We start from the raw sequence: 20556 nt of genomic DNA on the forward strand, positions 1-20556 counted from the left end.
CCTTGATCTCACTCAGAAAGACAGCATTCATTTTGTTGAATGCTGAAGTAGGGTTTTGTGTGTGGAAAGACAACACAGTATATATTTTAATAACCTGAATATTCAAAATAACTTATTACTCACTATCATGCTGAGCTGTCATATCAGGTTTAATATGTTCAGATGAAAATGTAATACATTAGTCACCTTTCATACTACAAATACCTATTATTTCTAGTTGGTAATGATAAACTCTGAACCATATTCTGCTGCTTCTGCTTAGAATAAACACAGAAGCTAATGCTACTGAGATCTGATGTTTTACGCTTCTTGCATACTTTCTAGAAATGATTACTTTCTTCCTTTCATCTCATTCTCCATTTTCTTAGGAAAATTGCAAATGACACATAACATCTACAAGAAAAAGTGTTTGACGTAAGTTAATGAATCAGCAAAATAAACCTGCATAGTTCTGCCAGTGCTATTAAGAGTCTGAATGCAATGATCACCCTATCACTCCAGTTCTGCTCACAGGAGTTCCCTAAAGTTTCAGCAGTACTAAACTGCTGCAGTTGTGCTATATATGGACTGGATTTAGACTGCTTCAAAGTGGAATGAAGTTCAGCAAATCTGTTGATTCATATAGAAAATTACTGATCAACAGTTATTCTTTCATGTTTTCCAAGGAATTTCTACTCAATGGCTTAAAGATTTTTAGTGTGAATCAGGCTTTTGTCACAAATTTTCCTTTCAGGAGCCTCATTGGCTTGACCTGTGCAGGCTACTCTCTTTGCTATTAGAGAGACTTGTCATTTATTTTACAAACCAGGTGGGCATGACAGATGAACCAAATAAACAGTGGTCCTTCTTCTCCAGAACTCAGAACTGTGCATTAAACAGCCTGTCAAGAACTGTATCACTGAGTCCAGTGTGCTTCTGTTTTACAAGTGGAAATAACTATCTACAACTCATTTTTGAAGTTGCGGTCTAACTAAACACATTTTTCTTCAGGTTAGGGCCAGCAATGTCTGTAATTTTAGCAATAGCAGTTGGAAGAATGGAATATCTTTATTGATTAATCACATTGGCTGAATGATACATTGTTTCCTGAAATTTATTTTATTCTCCAGAAATTTTCTTAGTAATAGAGTTGCCTAGAGAACATTTTTTTTAAAAAAATGGAAGCAGAAAAACAGCTTTTTAAAGAAATGTAGAAAATCAGTCCAATTAGTTCCCCTTGCTAAAATACATTAGCAAAGTCAGGTTATATTGCTAAAAAATCTTGTAAACAATGGAGATTTAGAATTATTGCAGAGAATTTTGGTACAGAAGTTACGTAAGTCTGTTCAAAAGTGTACAAGTACTTGGAAAGCATTAAAGGAGTCCTCAGCAATAAATGCAGTTCTCAGCATGGACATTGCTAAGTAATCTCAGCAATTCTATACTGTAATTTGTTTCAATTATTACTTTAAAATAATAAGGAATGTTCAAATTTAGCAGTTGGAAGCATTGATGTTAAAGTCTCAGACTTTTCTAGTCTGAGAATTCTGCATCATTTGACACCACCATTTGTGTATTTAGATATTGGGATTCAAGAGAGATTTTCTGTGTGAAACTTAATTTTGTCTTCAGAATTATCATAACACAAGTTGTTCATTTCTGCAGAGGAAACAGTCAGTTTACATTGCTTAGCACTAGAAACACATGAAAGCATCCTTTTTGTGACATTGTTTTACATCAATTACTGAGCCATGTTTTTTAAAGTTCTGAAATTGAAAATAAGAGCTGCTAGAGCTTGTGGATCCAGTGGAGTTCATGAGCCAGGGGAGGGCTACTTCCTGGTCTACTGGAGCCGAATGTGGTGGAATTAAAGACAGGGGATCCTCCTGTCCCACTCCCATCAATGACAGGCTGTCAGTACTGTGTCCCTGGTACAACTAGTAGTGAGCACGTACTCCCAATAGGCACACCAGCATGTACTACAGTGTATACACACAGGACCAGCCATACAGATCCACGGAGGGAGCAGCTCTCTTACAGCACCCACATAACAACAAGCAGCACTCACGTAAATACGATCAACACTGATGGCCTAGTTCCTGATTTCTGGCTGATCAGGACTGAAGTTCACCGGTGGAGTATACACATACCTGGCTGTTGCCATCCACAGGCCCACTCGTGTTTGTGGGTCACTCGAGATGGACTTTAAGTCAATGTGATATCCATTCGCAGACTCTATCCCCCTTACGCAGTGACTGGCTCAAACCTTGGGTCTCTCCAAATATAGATCTACTTAGGAGCCAGTGCAGCTTGAAGTTTCCTAGTGCTCACACACACAGTCCCCCACACACCCTATGGGTCTTTCCAGGGACTGGTCTGAGACACTTCAGTTGCTGGCACCCAGGCTCTCAGTTGACTCAGATACACCATCTCTCTCTCCCCCGTGGCTGGCACCCATGCTGTGCTATTTGCCATCTAGTCCAGCATGAAGCTTGATAGCATTTGCATACATGCAGGGTCAGAATGAGGACTGCACTTACACAGAAGATGGTTAGAGATAGAATTTAATAAGAATACACAATAGACTCATTTAGACAAGTGTTTACATGCAGCCATTTCCTTTCACCCCTTCTCCATTTACCTATGCTTATTCCTCCTTGATCCACATTTATTCCTCTCTTTCCTTTCCTGTGTCCCATGTCCTAAACATCCTATAAGATTTCAACGTACCCGCAATGCCCTTAAAATGTGCCATAATGTTTTACACAATTCCAAGTTTCTCTCTGCTCCATTGCAAAATTAACTGCCTCAAGCCAGCATCCTATCCTTTTAGGTAGTAATCACCCTTAGTCAGCAGGTCATCCTGGAAAGGCATTTCTTTTGCTGAGGCTTCTTGGTAGGTTTCCCATCAGAAACCGTGGCTGAAACATTCTCCTTCCATGGTCTTAGGAGCAGCAGATTCAATGGCTTCTGTTCTTCATTGATTCAGTTACTTTTGTTCCACCATCTGTCATTGTACTTTTGATCATTACCAGGTCTTTGTGTTTACTTTGATTAGCCTTTAGTCAGATAACCTAAAACCAGTAAAATTCATAATAAAATGTATCTGGTTTAGGCCAGATAATTTATTTTCAGCAGCAGCTTCTTTTCTTGGAATTTCTTATCCTAAAGACTTTCCCTGAACAGCATAGCTACCTGTAACATAATTCAGAAAGGAGAAAACACAATGTACTGCTTTATCTATATCATTTCTTATCCACTTTATATTCCTCGTACTTTCTCAGTGTTCCTGCCTAGTTTTGTCCCTAATCCAACTTAAACTATTCCAACTACTTCTAAACTTCCAAGAAAATCACAGAACAATGTAGGTGAAGTTGTAGTAAAGCTCCAGGTGTGCTATAACAAGGAGTAATTTAAGGCATGATTTCATGACTGTTTTAATTTACCGTATCCATGCTCCCTGACTTACATACTAGGTTTTAGGCAGACTAGACAGATAACTGAATGATTCATTTTCACACAGATCCATTCCCTGCATCCACTTGAAAACCTCTTCTGTAGCAACAGCAGCAATCTAGACTTTGTGCTTTTTACTTTATTAAAGTAAAATGACAAAAATTTTCTAAAATCTACACGTGGATTCAAATTCTCTTGAAATTTGCTATGTACTTAGTGGTGGAGAACAGGGTTTGGAAATTCTAAAAGGCATTTGAGCAGGAATTTGTTGCTCAAAAATGCAGGTCCCTTGAGTTTATGGGGTGGGTTGGGGGTGTTAATGTGGGGGAGGTGTATTGTGTATATAAAGCTACCTATTTTTTCCCTTTTCTTTGCACATCCTTGAGATTCCAGTTATTGTTTTGATCTTCCTGAAACTGTCTTCGTTCACTCAGAATCTGTCCAATCCAGTATGCAAAACTCCCTGTCATAAAAGGAAACAATATGTAGAAAAAATTCTAGCTATATAGTGGACTTGTCCAAATAGTGTGTAATTAGGAGGGAAATAGTTTTATGCAGTATGACAAAGACCTTCGTGCAAACTACATCACATGTATTGGGTAATATGATGTGCCATAGCTATTGTACCTGAGCTAATAGATAAGTGGTGTAAATTAAGTCCTATATTTGGTAGTTTTTAGTGCTTGAGTTCTCATTTCAGAGACTTCCTGTGCTTGTGTCTCTGCTGGTTGCTGTGGTTGGGGTGAAAACAATAGGCAAAGTGATCTCTGATAATAAGTAAATAGAGAAAATGAGTTGATAAAAAATGAATAGTTTTGTGGGACTGCCATGTTCCTTAACTTTTCATTGCCTTTTTTACAGAGATTTCAGTATAGCTGAATTTGACATTTGGAAAGGGCAGAAGGTGCTGCTAGGCAACCTTGTCTCCTCATTGCTAAAGTTTTGGAAAAATTAGTATTTATTGGATGTGCCACTAATTGTTGTTTATTCTGTGTGAGCATCTTGTGCCTCTAGGCACTATGTATGTACAAGTGGAGGCTATTGCAGTGTATTCTTGGAAGCAGGTTAAACAAGTCAAGAGTTTTTTATTGTTAATTTTTGCCATTATATAAGAAATATTTTCTATTTACTAAATACTCTTTATAAGTAAAATTCTAAGTCCGATTGTATGAAATGCTTATTTGTTTTCTAGGTAGTTTTAGGGAAGGTTGATTTGCTTTGCTGAGTTACTTTTCACTTAAAACCAATTATCAAACAAGTCTACAAATAAATGAAAGGAAACCCCAGAAACCCCTCTATTTTGTAGTCTTTCAGGGATGTATCTATGTATACAGCCTTTATCTTACGTGAGGAGACCTCTGCCTCTCTGTCAAAGATTTTGCACAGTCGTTACTTACATTTTGAAATTTCCAGAGGTTAATAAATATTGCTCTTCCAGTTGAGGTGGGGGAGGTCAGTTTGTTTGCTTGTTTTATACTGATATTAAAGATATTGATACTGCTGTCAACTCTCTCTATATATTGAGTGTTTAATAAGGTACTTGCAAATTATAATTATTTAACAGAATTGATATTATGGCAGATATTTTAACTAAATTTGCATTTAGTTTCATGTATAATCATGATCTATAACTCTTAAGGGAATATAATAGTTGAATACTTCTGTATAACGTTTCAAGATTAATGCTGCCTTCAATCTTGACCTTGCTTAATTCTACCCTTGTTTATAGTAATTAAATATACTAAAGCTATTTTTGTTTTCTCTTTTTTAAACTCTTTGCACTTAGCAATGTAGCAAGAAAGCATCAGCTTCGTTGTTGTGGATCCTGAAATCATCTGGAATAATTGCAAACCGTCCTTGGCCACGGATCACGCTTACATTGACAACCACTGCTATAATACTGACTATGGCTGTATTCAACATGGTAAGGGAAAAAGGGTAGTTTTTCTTGGGTTTTTTTGTTCATTTAAGATCTTTTGGGGTTTTGTTCAGTATTTATTTAGATGTTGTATTTATGGCCCATGGCTACACCAGCAACCTCAGTGATAATGATCACCAGAGACAGATATGTAAACCAGAGCAACAGAAAACATACTGTATAATGGGAGGCTCTGCAACCAGAATGCTCAGCAAGAGCTCAGATCCTGGCTAAGTTTATTAAAGAAAAATGTAATTTATAAGGCATAGAAGCTAGTTAAATCCCAGCTTTGAATTGTTCAAGTCCCTTGCTCATCTATGCATTGCTTAGAAAAACAGAATATTACTCACAGAATGAAGTTCTCCTTATCTCCTCACAGGATGTGTGAAAGATTTTGTGTGAAACAAACTAAGCTTTATTTAGATTTGTAATGCTTCTCTGCTGATCATAATTTGTACATTATATATTATTGAATTTCACATGCTTGCCTTTTTTTTTTTTGAAAAAGAAAAAAAATTAAAAGTTCCATCAAAACTACAAAGGTACTGAACTACGAATTTGTTAGGGCTTACCTCTACTTGAGGCATTTCAGCCTGTACTTTTCTCTCTTAATAGGGAAAATCCATGTAATTCTATTGTTCTTTTGTAACTATAGCAAATACAGAGTAGATCTGTCATTAGCCTGCCTAAAGCCTGAATCATAATGTCCCTGTTTATTCTGAAGGATGCATTATCTAATGGGGTGAGCAGTATATGGGATCAAAAAACTTCCTTTGCTTTGCCCTGTTGGCTGAGCTTGATTCTGCTTATAAACCTGTGAAAGTGTTCCAGCTCCATTCTGTAAAAATGGAAACTGTAATATTTATTTAGGTAATGTTTTTATTGCAACTTTAATGCATAGATACTAACCACAATTCAAGTGAGTGAGATTTGCACTTCAGTGCTTTTGAAATTGCAACTCTAGCACTTTGTTGAGTTGCAGGCACTTTTTTTACTTGGGGTTCATAAAGGACTTAACAATTGATAATACCTACACTGTTTTATTTTGTTTTCCCACATTTCAGGGGACCCTTAGTCAATCATTTGTTACAGTAAGTACTAAGCTTGTTAGAATGATGTAATGTGGGCTTTTAAATGTGAACACGTGAAATTTCTGGTAGAACCTTCTCTCCATTTTTTCTCTTAAATGACCCTAGTCTTGTTTTTGTTGGTTTTCTTTTCAAGAAAGTAAGCATTTTCCTTTCTTTCTCCTGCTTTTTCTTAAGGAGAGGAGATAGACTTGAAAACAATTCCATGCTCAAGTATTTAAGATTCAGGTAATTGAATTTGGTGTTCAAGGCTGGTGAAGGAAGAAGCTCAGAGAAGCAGTGGCTGGAAAATGAAAAAATAAGCTCACATTTTAGCAGTGAAGGCAGTTAGCAGTGGGAACAAGTAATTCTGAAAAGTTGTTGATTCTCTATGACTTCTTGTCCTCAGCTGAAGGCTATATGCAAAAGTTATTTGGCATATTATTAGACAAAACGCAGAGATGGAGTAGCTTGTAAAACGTAGGTCAGAATAGACTTTCTCTTATTTTGAACTCTGTAAATGTATAAGAAGAAATTAAATAACCTGTTTGGATTTAAAATATACTTTGAGTTTAGAGTTCATGCAACTATATGGTTATTTATTAAGTTAAAAAGTGCAAAAGAAGATGTGGTCAGCAGCTGTTTTTTCCTTAGACTGAAGTTCTACTGTTGTGTACAGCCCGCTTCAGATTTGGCCTTCAACTAGTAAAAGATATTTTAGCACAAAAAAGTTGTTCAGTACATTTTTAGAAAAAGTTTTTAATTTTATTGGTTCAAGTCCATTTTTATGTGGTCTGAATGTTACAGTAAAACTTAATAGGCTGTATTTTCAAGTCTTTGTGCCTTATCAGTAATGACTGCAGTATTACAAATAATCGTGTTCCATGATATTCATGAGATGATAATTTTAAGTACAATTCCCACCTTGAAACTAAACCTTAATAGTTTGACTAGCAAAAAATGACTTTAAATGTGATTGTGAAATTTGCATTTCCTTAATATTAATAGCAAATTGTGGGAGAGACTCTGAAGTATCATTATTATATCTCCAAGCAACATGTACTTAATAGCAGAGTCCATTAACTGCATTTATTTCCTTGAACTCTTTCAGTAGAAAAAGGCAAAATGTAGCCATTAAGATTTAATGGAGATAAAAAGCATCTAACCATCCCACACCTAATAAATCATAATTAAGACCAAAATGTCAAATAAAATTCAGTCTTTATGGTCAAGGGACATTAGAAAAAGAGTGGAGGTGCAATTTTATTTCAAATTAGCTGTTTCAGCAGAGATCTGAATCTAGTCTTCACATTGGAGAGGTGTATATAGTAGTGATCAGTGGAGGGAAGTTAAAAAAACAGCTAATGTGACATAAATATCAAATACTGCTTAGCTGAGAGGAGAGGGTGACTAATACTGCTTCCATTGAGTGTTAGATCTGGTGCCATATATAGAGTAGGGCGGCAGTCAATGGCTGAGGAAGACTGCTTTTGCGCAGCTGAGCTGTGTTAAACAAAACATGAGAAAGTGCATGGCAAGGAACAATCCAGGCATCTCAGAGAGGCAGTAGGACTGCACGGCTGCAAAGGGTCCACTCTTGGAAGCTAAATGAATGACTGTAAATGATACATCGATTGATTGTGCCTCACTGTCCACTGGGATGCATGTGATCTCAGTGAAAGTGGCATGATGAAAGAGCCCTGGAACAGTTCTTTGTTTCAGTGACTTCTGCATCAAATGCATGAATGGGTTTTGGCCCAGCAACAGGTCTATACTGTCCCAGAAAGGTGCCCTGACTACCAGCTTTCAGAGTGAGGATGTTACTTGCTTTCCTGTCTTTCCTCCGGTAAATTTTGAGCTGGACAATTTCATTTGAAAGAACATGTCTTTAGAAATGTGAAGACTAGCAGAGGTTTGAGTATTTCTGTTCCATTGTTTAATGTACATCTGTGAGCACAAGTTGCCTTAAATTATGCAAGTATTGACTCCATATTGTTCTCCCTCTAGTCGTGGCTGATATCACATTTTAATAATGACAGATATTTAAGTAAACCTGCTTCCATTCTCACAGTAGAAAGTTGGTTTATTTAGTATACCTTCCTTTTAGTGTAGCTAACTCTGTTAATAGAGTTGCTGACCTTGTTCAGTGCTGTATTTTTAATAGGCAAGCCTTTTGGCAGATACGCTGTAATTATATGTCCCTGCAGTGAGTGGCACATTGAAGGCCCTATTTTGGAGGGTGCCTAATGCATTTCTTTTAAGAAGAATAAACTGACACTGCCTAGAGCTTGACCTGACCTAGGAGCTGGAAGGAGAAAGAGGAATGCACAGCTGCAGTCATGTCATTTATGTGGTACGTGCAGGGCGCCATCACAAAACCGTTCCAGATTATAAATAGAATTTAAGAAACTTACTAAAATCAGTATCAGACTAGGTACACTGGACTAACAGAGATGCACTAGCAGGTGAGATAGCAAGCACATGGCCTGAACCATCCTGAAATAATATTTACAACAGTTCTGGTGTCTTTCAAGTGTGTAGGGAGAGGGAGAGTCATGCTGTCACATGATCGTTTGCTCTGAAGTCCAGCAAAGATGAACCCACATAAGCAAACACCACTCCATATCTGTCAAAGACAGATGGTATCTGAGTCTGTAAAGGCCAAGCAGGCTCCGTGTCTCTTATAAAATGCTGCTGGGAGCTTTGAACAAGGCAGTTGCTTGCCACTGTATATTGCCTCTGCAGGGCAGCTGGGACTTGAATACATGAGGACACATAGATATTTATGCATTTTCACTTGACACACAAACTTTTATGAAAAATGAAATTAGATTATTGAGCAACATGAGTTTGGTTTTTTGACTAATAACAAGAGACACACCGCCGGTCAGCAAATAACTCAGATGCACAAGCACTTGAAAGCTAAGAAGTCTTGTACAAACCCAGGGACAAAATGCTCTAAAAATCATATTCAGTGCAGTATTCTCTGGATCTTTATCATCCTTTTCCAACTTACCGATGTCTCAACATCACTTCTTGTTTATTCCAAAAATACTTAATAGCTAGGTAAATACTTGGTATTCCAGGCTCTCCTTAAACTTCTGCTTATGAACTTGTGCAGATAAGGAATGATACCAGAATCTGGGTTTCTCCATATTATTCATGTGGGGATTTGGGGATAAATTCCTGACTCAGCTACCAGACCAACTATCATTTTTCAAATGAAGCAGTGATACATTTTGAGAAGAAAGTTCTCCTAAGTTACATGGATATTTGGAGAGTTGGTAGACAAATTAAAAATCAACAGGAGGAGTCCTGTATGTTAGACTTAGAGGTTCAAAGAAAAAAGCGATGCTGAATAAAAGCATCCTTGCTTCATTTTTTTTTTTGTTTTAAGAAAAATGCAAATCCTCTAGTTCAACCTGATACCGAATTTGCATGCTTCTGCCACACTTAAAAGCATGCTCTTCTCATTCTGACTTTTGCTGAACAAAAGAGTAGGGCACAAACATGAGCAACTTGGTTTACAGCACTATAAAAACTGTAGACCATTGTGTCTTGAGGAGATTGCAGAGCTCTTCTGGAATAGCAGAAAATTAACTTATAGTTGCATGTTTGTATCAAGCAGGGAGGTAGTGGGGAGAGAGGAGGATGGTGACAAAAACGGTTTTTATACTTTTCTTTATAGTCCTCACATGTCCATTTTCAGAGTAATTTTGTATAATAAGGAAGAGAAAACAATGGTGGGATCAAATTAAATGTAAGCTGTAAATTCAGTTGAGCTGCATTTTTTGGTAGCATGCCAGACCTTTGTTTTTGCTGCTTATGTGTTTCCATTGATTAAGCACAGCTCTGCTCTGGCACTGCTGTTCCTGGAGCACCTGCTTCCTAAAGAGCTTACCTCTGGGCTGTGGGGTTTCTTGCTGGTGTGCGAAAGCACACTTGTTAGTGTTCTGAAGGTAGTCTATGCCTTCTTTTTGCACAGAAAACTATAGTAGTATTTGTCTTCACAGATGGCTACTACGTGGCATTGTGCTACCACAGGTTGGTGACCACAGTTGAACTATCTGGGGCACTTGAATCAATTAATTTTGCCTTTTACTCTATGGTTCCTTAATTCAAGGGAGGGACATTTCCAAGTTTTCGCCCTCCTGTCCACCTGTTATGGGGTCAACCCATTCACACAGTAACTATTAAAACTGTACGTATTTTATTGTTTATTCCATAAGTTTTTAATTCAGTGTGCATTTTATTAGTGCATTTCATATTAAATTCTGCCACCTTTCCTTCTTCTCAATAGGATGCTATTTCATGCACATTAACATGGAAATCAGCAAGCCCACTTGCTTAGTAGGGTGAGATACAGCCCATTTACTTAGACATGTTTACAGGCTATCGGACCATGTTCGATGTGAAGCCTTAGTTCTGATGCCTTGTGGATTGTACAGAAGGGTTGAAAGTACCTTGGTGAGAAAGTTGGTTTTGTTTTTAGTAAAGTCTAAACTAGTGCATTTATTTAGTCTTGTGCAGATTCTTGGTCAGGTAACAAGAGAGATGCACAAACTTGCTTACCCCATGTTGTGGGGGGGATGTCTGTCACCACATGGTTCCTATTGAAGGAGATAGCAACACAGCAGGTATTTTCATCATGTGAGGCAAAAACCTCCCAACTGAAGATTGCAGATTATACGAACACAAGAGAAGAAAAAGCTGTTAGAATATATGAAGTTAAAATGAGAATTTAATGGTAGTGTGCTCAGATGTTCCCTGGAAAACATTGGTATTCATAAAAAATATTGCTTTCATTTGAGTCATTTGAGTAGGTGTGACTGCTTAGTAGGACTGAGCTGTCTCACAAAAAATACTATGTTGAAGAACAATATACATCTCCAAAACGTGATAGCAGATGTAGATAACTGATGAGAGACAAGAAAGACAAGTACAAACACATCACTCAGAAATAAGTGTTGTTTGGCTCATGGGAGATGACAACATTTCCATATCCTTTTTTTTTCCTTTCTATGTTTATTTATGTATTCATAGATATACCACATTTCATATAGCATTCTGTGTGTATAGGTAACTTTTATAGGTCAGAAATGCTCTGTACAAGCCTCAAAACCAAAATTAAAATGCTTTAATAGAAGTGAAGTTTATACATATATATTCATATATATGTATATGTAGTATAATTGTGTTTGAGCTCTTCATGGTATATAATCTTTTGTTCTGTGGATGTGCGTGGGATGGGATTCTGAAACTAAATACGGTTTTTTCATGTTTGCAAAAAAAGTAAATGCACTGTTAGTGGGATGTGGAGAATCTCTTTGCCCACGGTTGGCAAATGACCTGGTTAACAACACCTATTAAGATCAGACTGTCAGTGTAAATAGTTGGGAGCAGAGAGGGGGATTAAATACTTAAAGCTGTCTGGAGGGCATTTGCCTCAAACCTTTCCTGCTAAGGAGGAAGTCCAACGTCAGCTGGGTTAAGCAGAAACCAAGGCACATCAAAGGGAATTTGAAGCAAGGAAAGAAATGGTGTGGAAAAAAGTATAAAAGAAGCATGAAAATTCATAACATGAGGCAGAGACCTTGAAGCTCAAACAGCAGCCATCCAAACCTGGTTTGACACCGCCATAAGTCACCCCTCTGGCATCACACCTCTGCCTCGGCCAGCGAGAGCAGCCTCCCCATCGGACACTGTGAGCTGCCTGCTCCGCAGCCTGTGGGGTGACAGCGCGGGCAGTGACAAGCAGGGACCCACAACTCGGGTTCGTCTGTGCGCCTGAACTCGCGGGGTGCTTTCTCACCAGCCTTAACAATTCATAGGGAGCTGCACAGGTGCACATACAGCTAGAGCACCTACATCTCCTTACAGGAGGGGTGTGCAAGTAGGGTAACCCACACTCCCGACAAGGGGAGTGTGTACATTTATCCCACACATCCTGTGAGGAGGGGTGGATGTGCATGTATCTGCGTCTGTGCATGATTAGAGCTCTTTGGGATCAGTTATAGAAGGATGTTTCAAAACTCATAGGTGTTCATTAACATTTTGTAAGGTCTGGTATTGTGATTTATCTGTTGTGTTACTGATACTGATCCTGAATGTATAGTTCACTGGTGCAGGTTAATTATGTGTAGTTGCACGTGAACAGTCAGAGAAGCATGTTTGTAAAGGAAGACAACCTGAAAGTGCAACTGTACAAAGGTGAGCCCATTCTGCGTGTTACTTCACAGGTCATGCCAGCTTTCTGTGAAGCAGTCTGGGTGATAGATGGCCTGTTGATCACCTTTGTGAGTGGGTAGCTGGTCTTGCTTCTGTGGAAGGAGTGTTACATTGATAATGGCTTCAAACTCTTCTGGGCAGTGCCACAAAACATATCAAGGGGCACTGACCATGGGTGGTGGATTGGCAGGTTGGATAGTCTTTTAAAAAAAAAGGGTCACTCTGCAGGTAGTACAGAGCTGGGACACATTGCCAAGCAGGGTTGTGGGGTCCCTATCCTTGGAATTTTTCAGAACTTGTCTGCAGAGCTATGGCTGACCAGACCTAGTAGTAGTTAGGAAAACAATAAACGATTTTGATCCAGATTTGATTACTCTGAGTGAACTGAGCAGATTTTCTCTGGGGCAGCAGGTAAAGACAGGGACGGGGAAAGAATTTAGAGGTGGGTTACTAACTGGCTACATGTAGAGAACAATGGGTGAGAGGGAGGCAACCTGTGGAGTTCTGCAATGGTTATCCCAGTGTGGATTTTCATATCATCAGTGTATGTGAAATTTGGTCATAAAATTAATGTGAGAGGCAATGTCTGTGAGGGGAGGCTTGGGATTTTAGAAAGGAAGAAGTCAGCTGAGGACTGGAGTAAAAGAACTAGCATGAAATTTAGTACAGAATGCAAGATTATAGTTGGTCTGACAGAATAGTGACAATAAATTCAAGTTGGAAGTTCATCAGGTAGACATGCAATGAGTTCAGGATTTTGATTAATTATGTGAGTTTAATGCCAGCTCAGCTGAATCACAATAACTGTTCATGTGACTGCTCTTAACTCATGGTAAGTATAAACCACATTTAGCTAAGTGAGCCCGAGTGAAGGAAAACTATCTCACGTTTGCTGAGCGTGTTAGTGGCTGGGTTTATGTCAATGTGCAGCAGTGTGTTAAGCTGCTCTAACCTCACAATCTGTCTGAGCCCCACTTGCATGAGGTGTGGTGAGCTATTAAGGTTTTGTAGCTGTGAGCAAGGGAGCTGTCATTCTTGGACCTATGAAAACATATTTTCTGCAGAATTAGTATTAATGCTATTGCACGAGTCACTGATAAAATCTTGGAAGTGTGTTTACAGTTTTAGTCACCCAGAAGGTTGAATTGAAAGAGGTGTGTACAGAGGGTGTCTACTAGAATGATCAGGGGAATTAAGAGCTTGTTTTCTGGGAAGAAACAAGAAAAGCGTAGATTGTTAAGCATAGTGAAGGGCAGACATGCAATTAAATATTGGAAAGGAGCTATCTGACAGCTAAAGGGTGAGATTAGCACAAGAAGAAAAAAAGCATGGAAACTGGCCATCAATACTGGTTAAACTTAGAAATAGTTTAAGTGGTGAGATTCAAAGCGGTGGAATTAATGTAGTCAAATCTAACTTGTTAAGAAAGCACCGGATCAATACGTTAAAGGGTACTATATGATGGTGGTTACCTGTGACATTAACTAGCTGAATGTGATGACCCAGGAGATACTGGTGCCACTCTTCTGTTTCAATAACATTAGTACCAATATTGTCATCTTCGTTGTTATGAGAAGGATTACATACATCTGTGTAAATCAACTTCAATAAAGACTTCTGTCCTAAGTTCTTCCTGTGTTTAAATAGGAGGTTCAGTTGAGGTAAGCCCAGGAATTATTCATATTGAATTTATTTCATCATTGTTTCTCATGTGTGTGAGCTTCTTGTATATGAAAGTAACATAACAAAGAGCTTTTCATCTTTTATTCAAATGGAAAGTGTCAGATGGAGGTTAACAAAGTTGTTTTTTTCTGAGCATGCAGGAACAAGTAATCAAGTGATGTCATTTTCCCTTCTCTATTTCAATTTGCAGTGAAATACCAAAGTTAAATGATTACTGGCAACGCTTTCTCTGCCTCTCCATTTCTCTTCCCTATTTTGACCTTAAACAGCTGACAAGCTAATGGATTGTTATTTTTCTCTAGTTTTTCCTGGATAATGCTGTGAAAGCCTTTCCCTCAGTTCTTAATTCATCAAATGCAAGTTTTCCTAATTCGGGTAATCAGACGCGGTGGTGTATACAAAACAACTGTTTTTTCCTACCGGTAAGTTCATTTTGCATTTCTTTGTTTGTTTGTAACAATTACACTAAATTGACTGTTGCCAATTCTGCTTGAAGTTAAACACCCACCAGTTTTTAAGACTGCAGCAAAAGCTTGATTTTTTTTCAGTCACCTGCAACTGCATTTGAAGTAAGTGGGAAGTTAAAGGAGGTTAGTACTTCTGAAAATAGAGGTTTTAATGAAAGACAGATTAAAAAGGAGGAAACAGTCTGATAACTTAGAAGCATAGCTCACCCATGCCAACAAATGGGTGTTATGTCAGGAGAACACAGAGCAACTGCAAAGCAGGCTGTGCACTGAAAGCTCCACATCGCTGTCAGTGAGGAAACCAGGTTGGTCTGCAGACAGGTGTCACAAGGACCAGTGGTAGACCTGAAAATACTCACCACTTTCATCATTGACCTGGCAGTAAGTGTGGAATCTGTGATCGTCACATTTCTGTCATTGCACACTAGATTAGGAGGTGTGGTGAGAGGCGGGAAATACAACACTTGCGTATAAGCTGTTTAAAAGATCTGAACTGATTCGAAGAGGGTGTCTTAGTGTGAACAAAAGCCCAGTGGCACGTGCAAGAAGAGGGGGGAAGGACATTCCTGCAAAAATGGGATCTTATCCTAGAAAGCAGTAATTCTTAAAGGGATTACAGAGACCTGCAGTTGAACATAACAAGCTGTATATTGTGCCAAAATAGGTCAGTCGTCTTTGGATGAATAAGCAGGAGGCAGCAAGAGAAGGGAGATTATTTTATCTCTATGCAGAATTGATGAGACCGGTACCAGAATGGTGTGTGCTGATTTCCACACAGTATGTTTTACATGAAACAGCTATTCACTATGTCAAGCTACACAGTCCTAGGCACACACAAAAGCAAGATGTTAATTATGTATAGAACTCCTCTGGAAAAAAACAGTTGCAGTAACTGCAGCACTTAGAGATTTTCAGCATCTCCCTGTTAAAGCAACAGCAGGGCAGAGTTGTTGTTTCTCATTTTCAGATTTAGCTCACTAAATACCACCAGGTATGGATAGGTGCCTACATCTTCTTCCAGCCCTGACATCAAGTTATCTGTGTTGTCAAAGAAATGATGCAGTCCTTCTCGCAGCCTCTGCATATGTTCGCATTCACAAACACATAGAAATAAATTGTTCCAGTGCTTAATCATTTTGGTTTGCTTTTTTATTTACCAGGTTTTTTGGTCATCTTTTTTTATTACTTGTTATAGTTTTGAACATCTTGAAAAGTATTTTGTTTTCTTTTTTATGAGTAAGTTCTCCAACAAGCATCTGAAGGATACAGTTTTCATAAATTGTACTTATTACTAAGATTCAATATACGGTTCTTAAAAAAAACCCACTGTTTTCTGTGTCTTTTTTCTTTGTTTTCCCATGTATAACTAAGATGTTTGTCAGCTCTTCATGTGATTGTCACATTTCTAACAATTAGTGGTTTATAGATTTTAAACTATTAAAATGCATTCTTTCATCAAAGAAAATTATAATTGGCACAAAATTATGTTAAAATGTTAATTCTGGTAATAATAAATTAAAATGTTAGGTTGGCTAAAGTTTTTAGCACTTTTTACCTCACCTTTTTGTATTAAACAGCTCTCAAATCCACATCATTTTCATCCTCAGGCACTGTATAACTTCCAGCATGAAAAAGCTACAAATTCTTTTTGAGTTACTGCCTTCAATCTTATTTTAAAAAAAAAAAAACAAAACAAAAACAACAACAAACCTTGGGAATAAAATTCCTCTCTCTTTATTGTGAATACTTAAGCTGACAAATGTGTGTTTCCTTAAATTAAAAATTCAATCTTTTGAATCTGTGTGTTAGCTTTAAGCTTTATGGATGCAGATAAACTTCCTGTGATTTATGATAGCAGACCTGACAGATCTATTGACTATGTCCTCTAAAATGAGTGAATAAGGAATTTTTGTTTTATTTCAGCCTCAACAGAATTTAGTTCATTTTGAAGCAAACTGACTGATTCTCCCCCTCCTCTGTCCTCCAGAATAACTTTTCTGAGTTGTATTGCTTGCTTTCTTGCTTTTTTTAAAGACTTAGAAAAAATTACATAGTAGGTTTTAGGGACTTTGCTTGCATTTAGGTATTGTTTAGTTTAGCTGTGATGCCTCAGTAGTTTCATAGTATCACAGAATGGTTTGGGTTGGAAGGGACCTTAAAGATCATCTAGTTCCACCCCCCCTGCCATGAGCAGGGACACCTTCCACTAGACCAGGTTGCTCAAACCCCATCCAGCCTGGCCTTGAACACTGCCAGGGAGGGGGCAGCCACAGCTTCTCTGGGCAACCTGTGCCAGTGCCTCACCACAGACACAGTGAAGAATTCCTTCCTAGTATCTAATCTTAATCTACTCCCTTTCGGTTTGAAACCATTACCCCTCATCCTATCGCAGTAGTAAACAGTCCCTCCCCACCTTTCCTGTAGGCCCCCTTTAAGTACTGGAAGGCCGCTGTAAGGTCTCCCTGGACCCTTCTCTTCTCCAGGCTGAACATCCCCAATTCTCTCAGCCTGTCCTCATAGCAGGTGTGCTCCAGCCCCCTGGTCATCTTGATGGCCTCCTCTGGACCTGCTCAAGCAGGTCCATGTCTTTCTTGTGCTGGGGGCCCCAGAGCTGGATGCAGCACTGCAGGTGGGGTCTCAGCAGAGCAGAGGGGGAGAATCACCTCCCTTGACCTGCTGGCCATGCTTTTCTTGATGCAGCCCAGGGTGCAATTTGCTTTCTGGGCTGTGAGTGCACATTGTTGGCTCATATTCACTTTTTCATCCACCAGCAACCCCAAGTCCTTTTCTGCAGGGCTGCTCTTGGTCTACTCATGGCCCAGCCTCTATCTGTGCTTGGGATTGCACCTTGCACTTGGCCTTGTTGAACTCCATGAGGTTTGCACAGGCCCACTTCTCCAGACTGTCAAGGTCCCTCTGGGTGGCCTCCCTTCCCTCCAGCGTGTCAATCGCACCACACAGCTTGGTGTTGTCAGCAAACTTGCTGAGGGTGCACTCGATCCCACTCACATTGCTGACAAAGCTGTTAAATAGCACCGTTCCCAATACCAACCCTTGAGGAATGCCACTTGTCAATAATAACCATTCAGACACGGAGCCTTTGACTGTGACTCTTTGAGTGTGACCATCCAGCCAGTTCCTTATCCACCCAGTGGTCCATCTGTCAAATCCATGTCTCTCCAGTTTAGAGACAAGGATGTCATGCAGGACAGCGTCAAATGCTTTGCACTAGTCCTGGTAGATGTGGTCAGTTGCTCAATATAATAGAATAGTTTCCACATAATAGAAGTTAGGCCTAAGAGATGTCAAGTCACAAATACCTCTTCCTGTGATAAAATACAGTGTGGTATCAGTGCTGCCATCTCTACATGTTAAATAAATAAAAGTCATAATACTGACTTCTAAAAGATGCAGCTCTGGAATACACTTTATTTAACTAGGGAATTCCAGAATTACTTCCTTCTCAAGTTTTTCGCCATAGAAATATTGGAGTAGAATCCCTTTTTACTTTAGTAAAGATCTTTATAACCACACAACTTAAGAGAAGATACCAAGTGCACTGGGCTGGAGATAAGATCCTAAGGGTGTAGTGCACCAGTGCAAGGCACTGGGCCTGTGATCCTGGTAAGAAAGGCACTCAGACTCTGTAAGGTGTTGTTAAAGTACCATTTATTGGAGCTAGCACAGGAAGAAAAAAGAGGATAGATGGAGTTACATCTTTTCAGCTGCTGGGAACTCTGAATCGTGGATCAGACTGTCCTCCAATAAGGGACAGCACGTGCTGTAGATCCCATCTGTGGAGGAGGTTACCTGGCATCTTCCTCTTTTGAGCCCTTGTACGATTTTCTTAAAAGGAGTCATTTCTATTCATCATTTCTGCTGTCAGACAAAAAATATGTCTATGCGAACTTGCTGCTGCACTGTTAAAGTCGAGGCCACAGAGGTGGCATAACTGCTGCTACCAAGCAGGAGCCGCCTGCAAGCTCCTTGGTTGCACCAAGTTGGCTGAGCTGGCTGAGGTCATCCCGCAGCCAAGGGGTAACGCAGAGCACAGAACGGACCTGCGCCTGCTCGGCTTCACTGTGATGTGGATTGCTGACTCTTCAGTGGGCAATGTTCTTCCAGTCAGGGTCGCTACAAAGGATTGGTGTCACTGCAACTCTCTGCCTTGGAGAAAGCCTCAGTGTCTGTGTAGTTTGAGTCCTTTTTATTCTTCAGTAGGTTGTACAGAGGCGTAGGATGAACAAGCCTGAAATGAGTCTTCACTAGGAAACAGTACACCTGCACGCAAAAGCTGTAATTTTTTCCTAGATGGACATTAATTCCTCTGTAGGCAAGTTCATGTTCATTTGATGAACTGAGAGCAGACTGCTTGGCCCAGGCTGCCACTTGACAGCTTGCAGTTTTTGTGCTTTGGCAAAGACCAGAGCTCTCATGCTATACATATGACAGTAATTCCACCAGTCCTGATTTTCTGTATGGTTACTTTGACTGTTCCTTCACCAAATTGTTACTGTTCTCTCGTGTCTTGGCTTGCTTTGTAGCTGCATGCATCCTTCTGAGAAGCTAGCTAGAATGGCAGTTACCTTTATTCCGCTGCAGTGTATCTTTTGAAACATTTTGTCTTGCAATTCCTCCTCTGATTTTTTTTTCAAGCCCTTTTGCATTAGTCTGAAAAACTGGAAGGATTAGAGTAGCATTCAAGCTACAATACTTTAAGCACCTACTAAAATTTGCAAATGCTTTTGTTACAGTGGTGAAATTTCAGTTCCTTTGACAGGAATTGAAAAATCCGTTTGCAGTGGTGAGCACTTGGAAGCAATAGCCTTGAATATATGTAAGTTGCAGTTGGGAAAAGGTTTATTTAAGGTGGCATTTTCAAAAAAAGCTTCATAACCTGCTATGGCTGTTCAAGCAGAGTTGCCTACAGACTCCTTTCCAGATCTGCTTGTAGCTTACTGCAGTCTTACATTGCAATACACAGTATCAGAGTCTGCATTCTTAAATGTGTGGCTGTGCCACTGTTCTCTAATTCATCCACCCTTGCCTGAAATTTTAGCTGAAATTTTCAATCTAGTGTACATATTCCTATGGAGCACTAACGGAGACTGTCTGTTCCACTTGCAAGTTTCGTGATCTTTGTCAAACTGCATCCAGATGTGGATTCAAGACTGCCTTTTGTTTCCTTGTTTCATTTTGGAAAACTGATTTCACAAGTAGAATGCCTCATGGAGTAAAAAATGGATGCTGCTACTTTTACATAACGCTGAATTCGGAGTGTGACCTCTTGTGGAATGCAGCCATCAGAGAAGTTTTATTTTTGGTGATTCTGAACAGCAGTTACTTCTATTTCTTATTTCAAGCAGCTCTGCAAGCAAATTACAGAAACGACAAAGATCCAAATGGTAGATCAATTCTGTCTGATGGGTGCTGTGAAAATTGTTCTTCTTAGTGATCCTCCAAAATTAGTATACAGCGATTCAGGTTCTATCAAAAATACTGCCATCAACAAGTCAACAGTAGTCTGAAATTAGCACACCTAGAAATAGAATGCTTTGTAGTTTCAGAAAAGATAACTTCCTTACAAGGTACAGGACTGTAATTTTCAGGAAGCATCTTTGGCAAAGGTGCTGTATACTAAGGACCAAGATGATTATCCTAGTGCGAATGTATTATTTCTGTTTTAGCATTAATTTTGATTCTCTAATCCATTTCCAGAAAGTATCCAGAGAAACTATTTTTCCAGGAATTTAACTTC

The 20556-nt window shown here is 39.1% G+C and overlaps 1 protein-coding gene across 1 annotated transcript in view; it reads left to right on the forward strand.

Moving 5' to 3' along the window:
* The window catches only part of ADCY2 (adenylate cyclase 2), a 225914-nt gene that overhangs the window by 179825 nt on the left and 25533 nt on the right, over positions 1-20556 (forward strand). The window contains exons 16-17 of the mRNA XM_086468986.1: positions 5222-5359; positions 14634-14753. Of these exons, the coding sequence (XP_086325112.1) occupies positions 5222-5359; positions 14634-14753 (258 nt within the window). The remainder of the gene's footprint in view (positions 1-5221; positions 5360-14633; positions 14754-20556) is intronic.

This window comes from Leptosomus discolor, chromosome 8 (genome assembly GCF_034619465.1).
Source record: "Leptosomus discolor isolate bLepDis1 chromosome 8, bLepDis1.hap2, whole genome shotgun sequence".
Classification (NCBI taxonomy): domain Eukaryota; kingdom Metazoa; phylum Chordata; class Aves; order Leptosomiformes; family Leptosomidae; genus Leptosomus; species Leptosomus discolor.